Raw genomic sequence first — 13,808 nt, forward strand, 5'->3', positions numbered from 1 at the left:
TATCTTGAAGAATAAAGTGACAGGTACAAGTGACTCTGATAAAAATTTCTACTACCTGATCGAAGTGCTTACAACTGCTTGTATTAATGTTTTAAATCACCTGTGACCTTCACATTCTTATCGTAAAGTATTCTCATTTGTTCTGTGTTAAAACCCTGGATTTCGGAACTGGTAATCCAAGTTCGAATGGTTGCGATACCTCAGAGTATTCCCACGTTTCGAGCTGTGAGTGACTTTAACCAGGGCACATTTTATATTCCACAATATAGCCTGTACCCTGGGGATCATTTTAATTTATGCAGCATCTTGAATTTTGTTTGTCTGTTGGACTTTTTGTTGTTGTTCATTTAAACATCGTTTATCACAGGTTTGGGTTTGCTGTTGTTAACGCATCCCTTCCTTCGCTAATTAAGTGTTAACTTTCTGTATGTACATACTTTACATTGTACCGTTTCGATTAAATGCGCTATTCAGTATTGAGTATTTTAAATTATGTAACAACCACTTCCGACGCAAAATGTTCATACACTCAGTTCGTAAACATGTATTAAGATGAGGGACTTAGAATCCCTTATACTTAATTACATATGAAAACAAGAGAGTCTGAATGAACGTGATGTACCAGGCTCGCCCTCCCTCTAAAAATTGCAATAAAGAAAATGCTACATCGTGTCATAATTGAAAGTTTACGAACATACACATCGATGACAAAAGCTGTCCTCGTGTCCAGCGCAACATAATGAAGAAGGATCACCTTCAGGAAGCGAGGCCAAGGTTTGCGTCAACTAAGATTAGTATTCGAGCCATATCTTCCGTTCAATCGTCGCATACCTCAAGCAGTTTAAAAATGAAATGGGATATGCATGCAAAGACATACCGATTGAGTTACAAGATGCAACTCCTTTGTACTTCTCTGCGATGGTTACTGTTTAAACGAGTGATAGGGAACCACCAACGTATTATGGAAGATTAGTAGTGACAAGTGATGTACTTTGGACATGGCAACCCTACGACGGAATAATATGAAATAGAAGCTACGCTGTAGGATTAATGTCAGGATGAATAGTCGTTAAACAGAACAAGACGGGATGTAACGATAAGACCTCTAATGAAGTGGCGTATTTTCGAAATCATTTTCATATAACATTTTACCCTCTGCACTGTATATTCTTATTTGCTTACAGAAGGAACCAGTTAAACAGATGTTCCATTAAATGATGTCCAATAAAAACTTATGCTACTGTAATGACAAAATAACCAAAATTATTCTAATTCGGATCTGTAGTTTTAGAGAAAATAGTGAAAAGGTATTATATTATATTTTACTTGGCATACGTTTTACCACAAATATTATCGATAATATAGAAATACTTACTCGACTTTGTATTTATTTTAAAGATTTCACCTTGTTCTTTTTATTTTTGAAGTATATGTTTCAAGTATTTTATAGTTAAAAATGTTAGGGATTAGTGGTTTAAAAAAAGTTAAAGGTCAACATGAGCTATTTAAGTTTACGCCATGCCTAAACAACTTATATTAACCATTTGCCAAGAACTTTTATCAGATATTTGGTTAACGTCTGTGTTGTTGACAACATACAAACCCAAATGCATTATTTCATATTGTATTAGTTTGTAAAACTCTTGAGTTTTTTTTATTTCAACTTTTCTTTCCGAGTACATAAAGCATACTCTTCTCCTGTATTTTCCTATTATTTTCACTCCGTTTCTGTCAGTTTCATTCATTTCGTATTACCGTCTTCAAACTGCCATGACACTATTTCTAGAAATAGCTGTCTGGTTGTTTTTGGGTGGACTTATGACAAGATGTCGAAAACGCGACGTAAGATACTCGTGTTTTTTAATGTTTTTACGTTCCCGTGATATACGTTCTTGTCAAAAGACTTTTACTTCATTAGGGACGATATGCATGCAGGAAAAATGGCAATGACTTGGTTTTCATAAACAGCCTTTGTTGTTATAAATCTCCAGATGCTACCTTATGCTGAAAACAAGGGGCACGCGTACTGGCAAAAACATTTATTTCGAAGATTCACTCTTGAGTGAAAAATGATATTACTAATATTTTAAATGAGTGCGAGTTTATTTATATAACTGGTTGTAGTCGTACTGAGCAAACTGTATCAAAACGTCTAGGAAGCGAAACAAACATTACATGTTTCAGGTTTTGTACTAAGAAAAAACAACAACAGAAACTACAGAGTAAAATCCTGTTTAAAGAGTTTAAACATTAATAACACTAAATTGTTTCACACCATAGTAGATATTATTCGTGCAATTGATCATTCAGATAGCCTAAGCCACTATTGTGTCTGTTGGATCCTAGCCGTGTTAACGAGCCGTGGTACGAAAGGCCTCGTCGGCCCTGGATATGACAGATATAGTGTGATTCACATATTATTTTATATTCTTTACTTTCATTAGTAGGACCGTTTTATCCAGCGGTCAAAAGAGACAGTTGCCCGGGGTTTCACAACGCGTTGTGAGTATAATAATAAAGTACGAAGTGTATAATAAAACTAAACCATTTTTTAAATATATTTTTCTTTTCTTATTTTTCCATTTTCTATCACCAATAAATTTAGCTTATTGCATGTAAGGGTTAAACGGAGGGGTGGGGTACTAGTTTACACTTCGCCCTGACCCCACCAGTGCCTTAGCATAAACTTTTTACTTGCAGGTTCTTAGGCGTACTAAACTATAGCAGTAAAAAAAAAAAAATAATCAGATCGACTAATCTATAAAGTAGTTGTTTTTTTTTAATGTTACTTCGTATAGTTGTAGGGCCGTCGTCTTCACTATGACCATAATGTTACTTCGTATAGTTGTCGGGCCGTCGTCTTCACTATGACCATAATGTTACTTCGTATAGTTGTCGGGCCGTCGTCTTCACTATGACCATAATGTTACTTCGTATAGTTGTCGGGCCGTCGTCTTCACTATGACCATAATGTTACTTCGTATAGTTGTCGGGCCGTCGTCTTCACTATGACCATAATGTTACTTCGTATAGTTGTCGGGCCGTCGTCTTCATTTTGACCATAATGTTACTTCGTATAGTTGTCGGGCCGTCGTCTTCATTTTGACCATAATGTTACTTCGTATAGTTGTCGGGCCGTCGTCTTCACTATGACCATAATGTTACTTCGTATAGTTGTCGGGCCGTCGTCTTCACTATGACCATAATGTTACTTCGTATAGTTGTCGGGCCGTCGTCTTCACTGTGACCATAATGTTACTTCGTATAGTTGTCGGGCCGTCGTCTTCACTTATGACCATAATGTTACTTCGTATAGTTGTCGGGCCGTCGTCTTCACTATGACCATAATGTTACTTCGTATAGTTGTCGGGCCGTCGTCTTCACTATGACCATAATGTTACTTCGTATAGTTGTCGGGCCGTCGTCTTCACTATGACCATAATGTTACTTCGTATAGTTGTCGGGCCGTCGTCTTCACTATGACCATAATGTTACTTCTGTATAGTTGTCGGGCCGTCGTCTTCACTATGACCATAATGTTACTTCGTATAGTTGTCGGGCCGTCGTCTTCACTATGACCATAATGTTACTTCGTATAGTTGTCGGGCCGTCGTCTTCACTATGACCATAATGTTACTTCGTATAGTTGTCGGGCCGTCGTCTTCATTATGACCATAATGTTACTTCGTATAGTTGTCGGGCCGTCGTCTTCATTTTGACCATAATGTTACTTCGTATAGTTGTCGGGCCGTCGTCTTCATTATGACCATAATGTTACTTCGTATAGTTGTCGGGCCGTCGTCTTCACTATGACCATATTGTTACTTCGTATAGTTGTCGGGCCGTCGTCTTCACTATGACCATAATGTTACTTCGTATAGTTGTCGGGCCGTCGTCTTCATTTTGACCATAATGTTACTTCGTATAGTTGTCGGGCCGTCGTCTTCACTATGACCATAATGTTACTTCGTATAGTTGTCGGGCCGTCGTCTTCACTATGACCATAATGTTACTTCGTATAGTTGTCGGGCCGTCGTCTTCACTATGACCATAATGTTACTTCTTCGTATAGTTGTCGGGCCGTCGTCTTCACTATGACCATAATGTTACTTCGTATAGTTGTCGGGCCGTCGTCTTCACTATGACCATAATGTTACTTCGTATAGTTGTCGGGCCGTCGTCTTCACTATGACCATAATGTTACTTCGTATAGTTGTCGGGCCGTCGTCTTCACTATGACCATAATGTTACTTCGTATAGTTGTCGGGCCGTCGTCTTCATTTTGACCATAATGTTACTTCGTATAGTTGTCGGGCCGTCGTCTTCACTATGACCATAATGTTACTTCGTATAGTTGTCGGGCCGTCGTCTTCACTATGACCATAATGTTACTTCGTATAGTTGTCGGGCCGTCGTCTTCACTATGACCATAATGTTACTTCGTATAGTTGTCGGGCCGTCGTCTTCACTATGACCATAATGTTACTTCGTATAGTTGTCGGGCCGTCGTCTTCACTATGACCATAATGTTACTTCTTATAGTTGTCGGGCCGTCGTCTTCACTATGACCATAATGTTACTTCGTATAGTTGTCGGGCCGTCGTCTTCATTTTGACCATAATGTTACTTCGTATAGTTGTCGGGCCGTCGTCTTCACTATGACCATAATGTTACTCGTATAGTTGTCGGGCCGTCGTCTTCACTATGACCATAATGTTACTTCGTATAGTTGTCGGGCCGTCGTCTTCACTATGACCATAATGTTACTTCGTATAGTTGTCGGGCCGTCGTCTTCATTTTGACCATAATGTTACTTCGTATAGTTGTCGGGCCGTCGTCTTCACTATGACCATAATGTTACTTCGTATAGTTGTCGGGCCGTCGTCTTCATTATGACCATAATGTTACTTCGTATAGTTGTCGGGCCGTCGTCTTCACTATGACCATAATGTTACTTCGTATAGTTGTCGGGCTGTCGTCTTCACTATGACCATAATGTTACTTCGTATAGCTGTCGGGCCGTCGTCTTCACTATGACCATAATGTTACTTCGTATAGTTGTCGGGCCGTCGTCTTCACTATGACCATAATGTTACTTCGTATAGTTGTCGGGCCGTCGTCTTCACTATGACCATAATGTTACTTCGTATAGTTGTCGGGCCGTCGTCTTCATTATGACCATAATGTTACTTCGTATAGTTGTCGGGCCGTCGTCTTCACTATGACCATAATGTTACTTCGTATAGTTGTCGGGCCGTCGTCTTCACTATGACCATAATGTTACTTCGTATAGTTGTCGGGCCGTCGTCTTCATTATGACCATAATGTTACTTCGTATAGTTGTCGGGCCGTCGTCTTCATTTTGACCAATAAGAAGCCAGTGCTAACATAGCTCGTTTTTGTTCTGTTCTTAATAAATTATTAATTAACAGTAGAAATATAAGAGTTTTATATTATTCTGTGTAAGCTTGAGTCACCTTTAGGTTTCCATTAGGTCGAATGCGCGTTTCCACTTTAAGATTTTGCTAAAGCATACTGAGGAGGTATAAATCATTAGATTCTTACTAAAACTTACTTGTTAAATCCTTTAGCTCATTGTTGAAAGATTTAGCTTTTTTATTGTCGTTGTTGTTTAATCGTTTTTAAGAGTTTTATTGGAAAGAGTTTAATTTGTTTTTATGTTGGCTTTAGCGTTGTGTTAAACTCGTTTTCCCTGTTTTAGTTGTCTGTGTTGTTTTAACCACTGCTGTCATTGCACTGTTGTATTTCGTCTCCTGTCTGATGAACCCTGGCATTGAGCGAAAGGCTTCATTGGCACTAAACGTAACAGATAGTGTGGTTGACTTCACTCTTAAGGTTTTAGAATTGATTCATATTTTAAAAATGTATCGTAAAACCATCGTGTTATTTTAATTATAAATGTAATTGTACTAACTTAACATATGTTAGAGAGGTAAGCATTTTACGATAATTCCGGGTTCACAGTGTGATTTGTATTTTCTAAGAACTATGTTTGAGTATACAGTGTGTGAAATGACATAAAATCTGTCTAGCTCCTCGATGGCTCTGTGGTAAGTCTCGTGTAAGTGGTTTCATAACACTAAGATTAAGTTTCGATACCCGCGGCTTGCAGAGTACAGTTAATCCATACTGTAGCTTTGTGCTCAACAAGAAAATCATCTATTTTATTTCAACAGCTTAAGTGATTCAAGATACTGTTAACATTGACGTTTTCTGGAGAAAGAAAAATGGAGCAGGAATAGAATCGGGGTGGTGTGGGAATCAATATGAAAAGCAAACTGAGAACCGCTAGTCAGTCTGAAAACAGTCTTCGGGCGATGTTAAAAAACTGATTGATTGTCATTGGTCTGTACGTAAATTGATCGATTGTAATTGGTCAGTATGAAAAGCTGACATGGTAATGCGGTCTAATCTTTTGTGTAGACTCCCATGGGAACAACTTTAATTACTTAAGCAAAACAAGAAGAAGAGAACTAGCTTTTGTGCAACAAATAAAATATGCAACAATCACGTTTATTCAGAACAAAATAACATGACCTCAGGTTCTGCATAAAAATAATAACTAGGCGTAATTCAGTGGATTGTGAGTCTGAAGGGCAATGATTCATGCCTCGTTGCCAAAAAAAAATCCCACTTCGTCTTTTGGGGCAGTGGATACGTTAAGAAAGTGTTGGTCAAATCCTACAGTTCGACTAGAATATTCCAAGAAATTACGAGTGCTGTTGACTAGCTGCCTTCCCTTAGTTGAAACTTAGAAACAGTTTGAAATCCAGATAAACTTCAATATTAAGGTTGAAGAAGATTTTATGTTGAGATTTTACAATCTAACGTTCTAGCATGTTAGATAATTACTTGGAAAAAAAAAACACGTAGTAATACTCCAAAAGAATACAAGAATTCAGACAATTTCTGTTGTATCAGTATTGAAACTTTTAAGATCAATTTACATATCTGGCATTTTATAGAGGATGCATAATTCACGTGAGTTAGTAGAAATAATACGACAAATTTAGGACTTTCCTTTCTCTGATATTTTGTTGGTGTTGAGAGCTGAAACGAAAGTATACACGTTAAACTTTCTAAGCAAACGTTGATCAAAACTGTTGAAGTTGCTCGTTGATTTTGCATTTCGGTTTAAACTTTTCTGTTCGGATTTTCATATAATTTATTGACAGTAGTATTAAAATTCGATCGTTTGTTGTGTTTGATCCATTGGATGATACATGATATATCTAGCTAGAAAACTGTAAGTTATATTTCCGTTTGACTAAAGTGTACAGTTAATGGAAAATGTATGACTTCTGCCTTCACGATTGACTAATACTCAGACTATGTATCATATGGAAGAGGTCTTCCACTTCACCTTTTTCGTGCGTTTGTATCAACTGAAACCCAAACACCTTGAGTGAAGCTGCAGCATCGAAGTTAATCATGTTACAGCAGCAACAGAGGAAGGATGATTGATTTTCCGAGCTCCGCGTATTGGATGACGTGAAATCTCAAGGTTCGCTTCATTTGTATTAGTTCAAAAGAAAACGTCTAATTAACAATAGATCGGATTTGTTTCTCTCTTGAAGCCTCGAATCTATTTCTCTGGAACTTGAAATATTTCGTATGTGGAGTAGTTAAAAGTATCGTTTTACAACTTAATCAGAAAGAAAGTTGAACTATATTTAGCAAAACTTGCAAGGCTGGGTAGTTTATAAAAAATGTTGTATTTCTGTCAGTGTCTTTTTTGTTATTGGTTTTCAGACCACGCGAGATTTGAAAGGCTAAATATTGCACCTTTTCTTACATATGATTGGCGTGTAGTTTTTCATATATATATTTTCCAGACGTACTCGCAACACATCACGTATAAATATTTAGAAATTTTCTGTATTCTATTTAATACTTTTTGATTGTACGGGTAGTCAAATACATAGCGGACAAAAATTGACTGATAACTACTATACATGCGTCTCGCTGAATATCGACTTGTTTAAAATTTGGAGTTTGATTCTCTGTGGTGAACAAAGTAGATAGTACAAAGTAGCTTTTCTCTAAAAAAAAAAAAAATAGTAGCACCTCGTCTGTCTTGTTTTTGAGAACAAATAAAAGTACTGTTTGTTTCTTGTAGGCTGAGAGTAGTCTGAATGTTAACGTGTCAGATTATATAGTTTTTAGGTGCAAAATCCGGGCTTGATTCCTCACAAAGGTCAAACCAATGCGGCTTTACTCTAAAACAAACAAACAAAGAAATACTCCAGTCGCCCCCTGCTAGTACAGCGGTATGTCTTCGGATTTACAACGCTAAAATCAGGGGTTTGATTCCCCTCAGTGGGCTCAGCAGATAGCCCGATGTGGCTTTGCTATAAGAAAACACACTCAACACACATACTCCAGTAAATAAAGTATTTAATTAATTTAAGCAAAATAAAACAGACTTTACTGTTTATTACAGCAACTTTACTCGTGTTTCTACGTGAGTTTTGGAGATTACCTCAACACATTTGTTAACACTTGTTTCTGAACATGCTGAATCTCCGTGTTGTTTTGCCATTTCATTGCATATATGCAGTCACTCTCCTGTTGATTTAATGGAACTCCAATGGTCGTTGCAGTAAAGGCTCAACTATCCACTCTCTGAAAGACTAGTTAGAATTTGTCGTAATACAAATTTCGAAACACTGTGTTACCAGGAGTTGAAACGTTGAAATTTCACCATGTGCTTGTTATTTCTTATTCATACAATAATTCATTCGAGCAAAGAAAATAAGTTGACGTTGCGTATTGATTTATACACAAATATATTACGGAATTCTAGAATAATATGTTTTTGTTTCTTTTTTTTTTCTTTATTCTAGGTAAATGCCATAAAATGATAATTTTAAAGTCAATTGAGTTTTCGTGGGTTTTACAGCGTCAGTGACAAGCGATATTATTTCATCGATGAAAAGCAAAATAAGTGCATTTCAGCAACTTAGGGACACATTTTACCTCAAGTCATGTTGTTACCATGACAATTGAAACTGTTTAACAATCGAAACGCAAGGGGAAAAGAAGTAATATGGCGACACTTACAAGCGTTATCACACCTTTACTAAGTAGCTTACGCTTCAGTTTCGTCTCTTGCTAGTTATGATTTTGTAGCATCAATAAAATATTACTATTTTTTGTTGTTTTTTCTTTAATTTCGCGCAAAGTTACACGAGGGTTACATGTGCTAGCCGTCCCTACTTTAGCAGTGTAAGACTAGAGGGAAGGTAACTAATAATCACCACCCACCGCCAACTCTTGGGCTACTCTTTTGCCAACGAATAGTGGGATTGACCGTCACATTATAGCTTTCCCATGGCTGAAAGGGCGAGCATGTTTGGTGTGACGGGGATTCGAACCCGCGACCCTCGGATTACGAATCGAGTGTTTTAACAACCTGGCCATGCCGGATCGTGTAAAAGTGACCAAATAACACACTTCTCGTGGCTCGAGACTCGAATAATTCCTTTGATTGTGTGCATGTGTATTGCCGTGTTTATAGTCTGGTACATATTTTGATGGAATCTTCTTTTGTGACTAACGAAATGTGGTAGAGAATATGGCTTTCATTGGGAATTTTAGAATTGCCATTTCTAGGTGTGTTTTTGCGTTTTTAAACTGAATACAAAACGATATCGAACCGCTTGTTCAGTTTTTTGTTATTGAATTATTATCATGTCGCGAAATAATGGAAGACTTTTTTTCTCGTATTAGTTTATTATATGCTATAAACAGTGTAGAAAGAAAACTAGGCTAAGGGACATGACCCAAATAAAGAACTATCGGCATCTGTAAAGCAGCAACCGATTTTCCGTAGTTATGTTCGCTCTTCCATTTTTGTTTCTAACGTGTGTCTCTATATGGTAAACCGATCAGACATTTCACAAAAACACACACGTACGTACATATGTTAATACTATACATGCTTTGCACTTTCAGCTGTGGGTGCGTTATGAGAGTGTCGAACATTTCCACTGTTTGGTTAAAAATAGCCACTTCAGAAGGTTTGTTTGTTTGTTTGTTTTGGAATTTCGCACAAAGCTACTCGAGGGCTATCTGTGCTAGCCGTCTCTAATTTAGCAGTGTAAGACTAGAGGGAAGGCAGCTAGTCATCACCACCCACCGCCAACTCTTGGGCTACTCTTTTACCAACGAATAGTGGGCTTCAGAAGGAAGACACTGTTAACTGATTACTTTCCTTCTGGTTTAACAATCCAAAAGTGAGGACGATTATGCCGGAATCGTAGATGTCGTTCACGTAAACAAATATAGAAATTCTTCGCATACGTTTAATCCAAACCAATAACATTGTGTTCCTCCGCCTAAACATTTAAAACATCTTAAACTGCGGCGGAAACTCGGATGTAAATTAAAGCTTGAATTATCAAGCTTGTAAGAAGAACTTGTTTTTGACGGATTATTATTGTATGCAACTAATCATTACTAAATTTTTCTCCGTCTATACATATAATGAATTCCACCCGCACCTCCAGTCGCACAGCGGAATGTCTGCGGACTCACAACGCTAGAAATCGGGTTTCGATACCAGTATTGGGCAGAACACAAATAGCCCTTTGAGGAGAGGAAGTGAGGCTTTAGTGGAGACAACCTTACAATGATAAAATTTATGAAATTTGATAATACGATTTCTTAAAATGCTAAAACGAATTAACTTTGGTGCGCCAGAGTGAAATATTGGGGGTTCAAGGCCCACCCCAACACCTCCTAGCGCCAGTCCTCATCATAATATTTAAATATGAAATGGGAGCAGAGTGATTTCCCAATTTCATGTAACTCGGCATCAGATTAACTTTGTATAGAGTTACGTGTTAGGCTTACCAATCGGTTACTTAAAGTAATTATAAACACTGTAATTTTGTCTAAACCTTGAAGAAAGAAGTCTACATATTATAGAGAACATGGTTTCTATGGCGATTTTATAATGTAAACATAAAATAGATATATAAATGGTGTTATCTTACTTGCACATACAGGTCGAAAAACAAAAAAAAGAGTATTACATTTAGTTAATAATGGACACCTGAAATGTTCCCATAATAACAACAACAAAAAATCGCGAACTGGTTGTGCATAGATAAAATAACACATTTGAAAATCAAAACAGAGTAAACATCCAGAGAGTAAATGGGAGTTTTAGTAGCAGTGGTATCACGGTTTATTATATAAACAGGCCTGTTCCATTAAATTAATCGTGGTTTATCTTGAATCAGAAACGAAGAACTGGACTTTTTTTTTTAAATTTGTATCTTAATATTTTTGAAAGAAACATTTGTACGTGATTGTGTGCTCTGTTCTTTTTATCAAAACATAAAGAAAATTCAGTAAAGTCACTAGTTTTCCAGAATAAATGGATGTGTATTTCTAAGCAGTCAATATTCCACACTTCCTCTTGTTCAGGAAAGTAGCGTCTGCAGTAATTAGTTTGATCGAAACTTCTCTCAATCGAATTTTTATTTATTTACATTTTGTATTTTATCCAGCACTCTTGTCTGCTATAATCTTTTAGTTGCTCGTTTTCTGTCAAGTTTACTTGTCATGTTAAACCTGTACACATAGTTGAATATTTTTTTCAAATATTATTTTGAATTTATTTCCAGTCCAAGTTTCAAGCGTGACGAGAGTTTATTTAGTAGATCTGTTAAGAAGTTGCATACGAATAAACAGGCAACTGATATTTTCCATTTTCAAGACCACCTGCCTGTTCACGATTTAATAAAAAGTCAACATTAGAAGTTAGTTTTGTTAGCCGCAACAATAGTTTTTAAAACCTGTTTAACTGTTCGAAATTTTTTTATGAGTCATGGCCTCTGACCAGCTGACACTGCATGATGGTAATTCGATTTGGACTGAAAACAGAAATTGGATTAATCCCATATTTTAAAATACAATTACATATTCACATCTTATCGTCCAGTATATAACTGTGCTACTCGTGTAGAAACTCCAGGCAATTTTACTCATCCAATTATAACCAATAAAGAAATGCGTATGTAATAATGTGATTATTACGAGATGAATAATTTATAGTAGGAAGTCTTATTAAAAGTACGCGCCTTTAATACTGTGCTAGATAGTTATCGTAACTGCCTACTGTTTATTGAAGTATATAGCAAATCAGAGATACTCAGAAATACATCAGTTGCCAATAAAATAATATCTGTATATGTGTATTATGATTAGTTGAAAGAAACTATCAGTTGTTTTCCAGTTTGGCAAGATCAGAGTGTACAAACGTTACTCGTACACAATTCTGCCATTAGAACGCCACAGATAATTTAATATTTATAACTTGCAATCAGTATAGATTGCAAACAATCAAACATAAATGGTTATTAAAATAGTCGTTACACATTTCCTTAACCCTTAGATTTATTCAAATCTTAATGACAAACTAGGAACGATCAAAAATAACATATAAATGTTTAACATTGACGGATTGATTGCATTATTCAAACGTCTAAACCAAGCTATGCTTTTGTTTTTTAATTTCCGTGAAAAAAGATAAATTTATACACATAATTAAGTATTGAATTAAATTATACTTTGTCTAACAGTGAAGCAACGAGGGACACATGCCCCCTCTGGTGGGCAAGTGGTGAGTTCACGGGTCTACAACGTTAAAATCCATGATTCAGTTGCATCTGTTGGTTGTTTAACTCTTTGTTACAAAACAATAAGAAAAATTAATATTCTGCAACGTCTATTTACGAGATCAAATTATTTAGAAGATTTATTAGAATACCAGTTACTATTACAGCTATTGTTGTTTTAATTGCATATTACTTCTAGGCGTTTTACGTTTTATCTGTTTAGATGAACAAGTAACAGTATCCATTCGTCTGTTTTTCCATAATTCATGAGTTAATCTGCGGTTCTTTATCTGTTTTTATTTCTTTTATTCTGTTTGTACTCTCTTTCATTATATTGGTTATTAAAGTTTTAGAAATCATTTCTGTTTTAGAATTTTCCATTGAACTAACGAGGCGAATGAGTCCAAGATACGTAGAAATATTGTTTTGTCTTATTCAGCCCCCAGATATTCCTGGTGACGATACTTTTCGTGGTAACCTTGGCGACAATCTCATGTACGATCTTGATGTCTTACATTCCGATGAGCTACTAAATCTAATAAATGAGTGGGATTATCCAATCTTCGAACTTCAACAAAAAGCAGGGAAGTGTATCCTTAGTCAGGTACGTTTTCTTTACTTGAAAATTTGCTGTTGTTTTGTCGTATGCATGTGTTTCTTACAAACAAAATTACACAATGTTTAATTTTTGATCACATATATTTGAATCATGATCACATTAATATGTATTTCGTTGGTTCTTTGAAACCCAAGCAGAGGTTCATAGTCCTAACAGAATTTGAGAACAGTATAAGCATCATAGTTCGAGTCCAATGAATTAAAACTCTTCTACAATTTGTAATCAGATAATAATTTACCTTGTAGTTAATTATTCAAGTAATCTGAATTTGAATTAGACCTAAAGAAGAGTGTAGCATGGCTTAACAGTTACATCGGTCTATCGCGATCTAAATACAACGTTGAGCATCTGGAGGAAGGTTTCCAATGTGACAGTCAGTTCCACTAGTCGTTTGTAAAAGAGTAGCCCAAGTGTTGACCTAGATGCCGGTCAATTACCTTACCTGTGGTCAACAGTTTAAAATTATAGACGGCGTCAGGTAGCTTTGTCATAAGTAAAACAAACTTGAGGTAATCTTACGCTAGTAAAGTAACCTCATG

General features: G+C 36.4%; 1 protein-coding gene across 2 annotated transcripts in view; it reads left to right on the forward strand.

Annotated features, from left to right (window-relative positions):
* LOC143235169 (cGMP-inhibited 3',5'-cyclic phosphodiesterase 3A-like) overlaps positions 1-13,808 on the forward strand; it is a 167,943-nt gene that overhangs the window by 118,673 nt on the left and 35,462 nt on the right. For both annotated transcript variants that reach the window (XM_076473060.1, XM_076473059.1), the window contains exon 5: positions 13,090-13,254. In XM_076473060.1, coding sequence (XP_076329175.1) covers positions 13,090-13,254 — 165 coding nt within the window. The remainder of the gene's footprint in view (positions 1-13,089; positions 13,255-13,808) is intronic.

The sequence above is a fragment of the Tachypleus tridentatus genome, chromosome 12 (assembly GCF_004210375.1).
Source record: "Tachypleus tridentatus isolate NWPU-2018 chromosome 12, ASM421037v1, whole genome shotgun sequence".
Taxonomy (NCBI): Eukaryota; Metazoa; Arthropoda; class Merostomata; order Xiphosura; family Limulidae; genus Tachypleus; species Tachypleus tridentatus.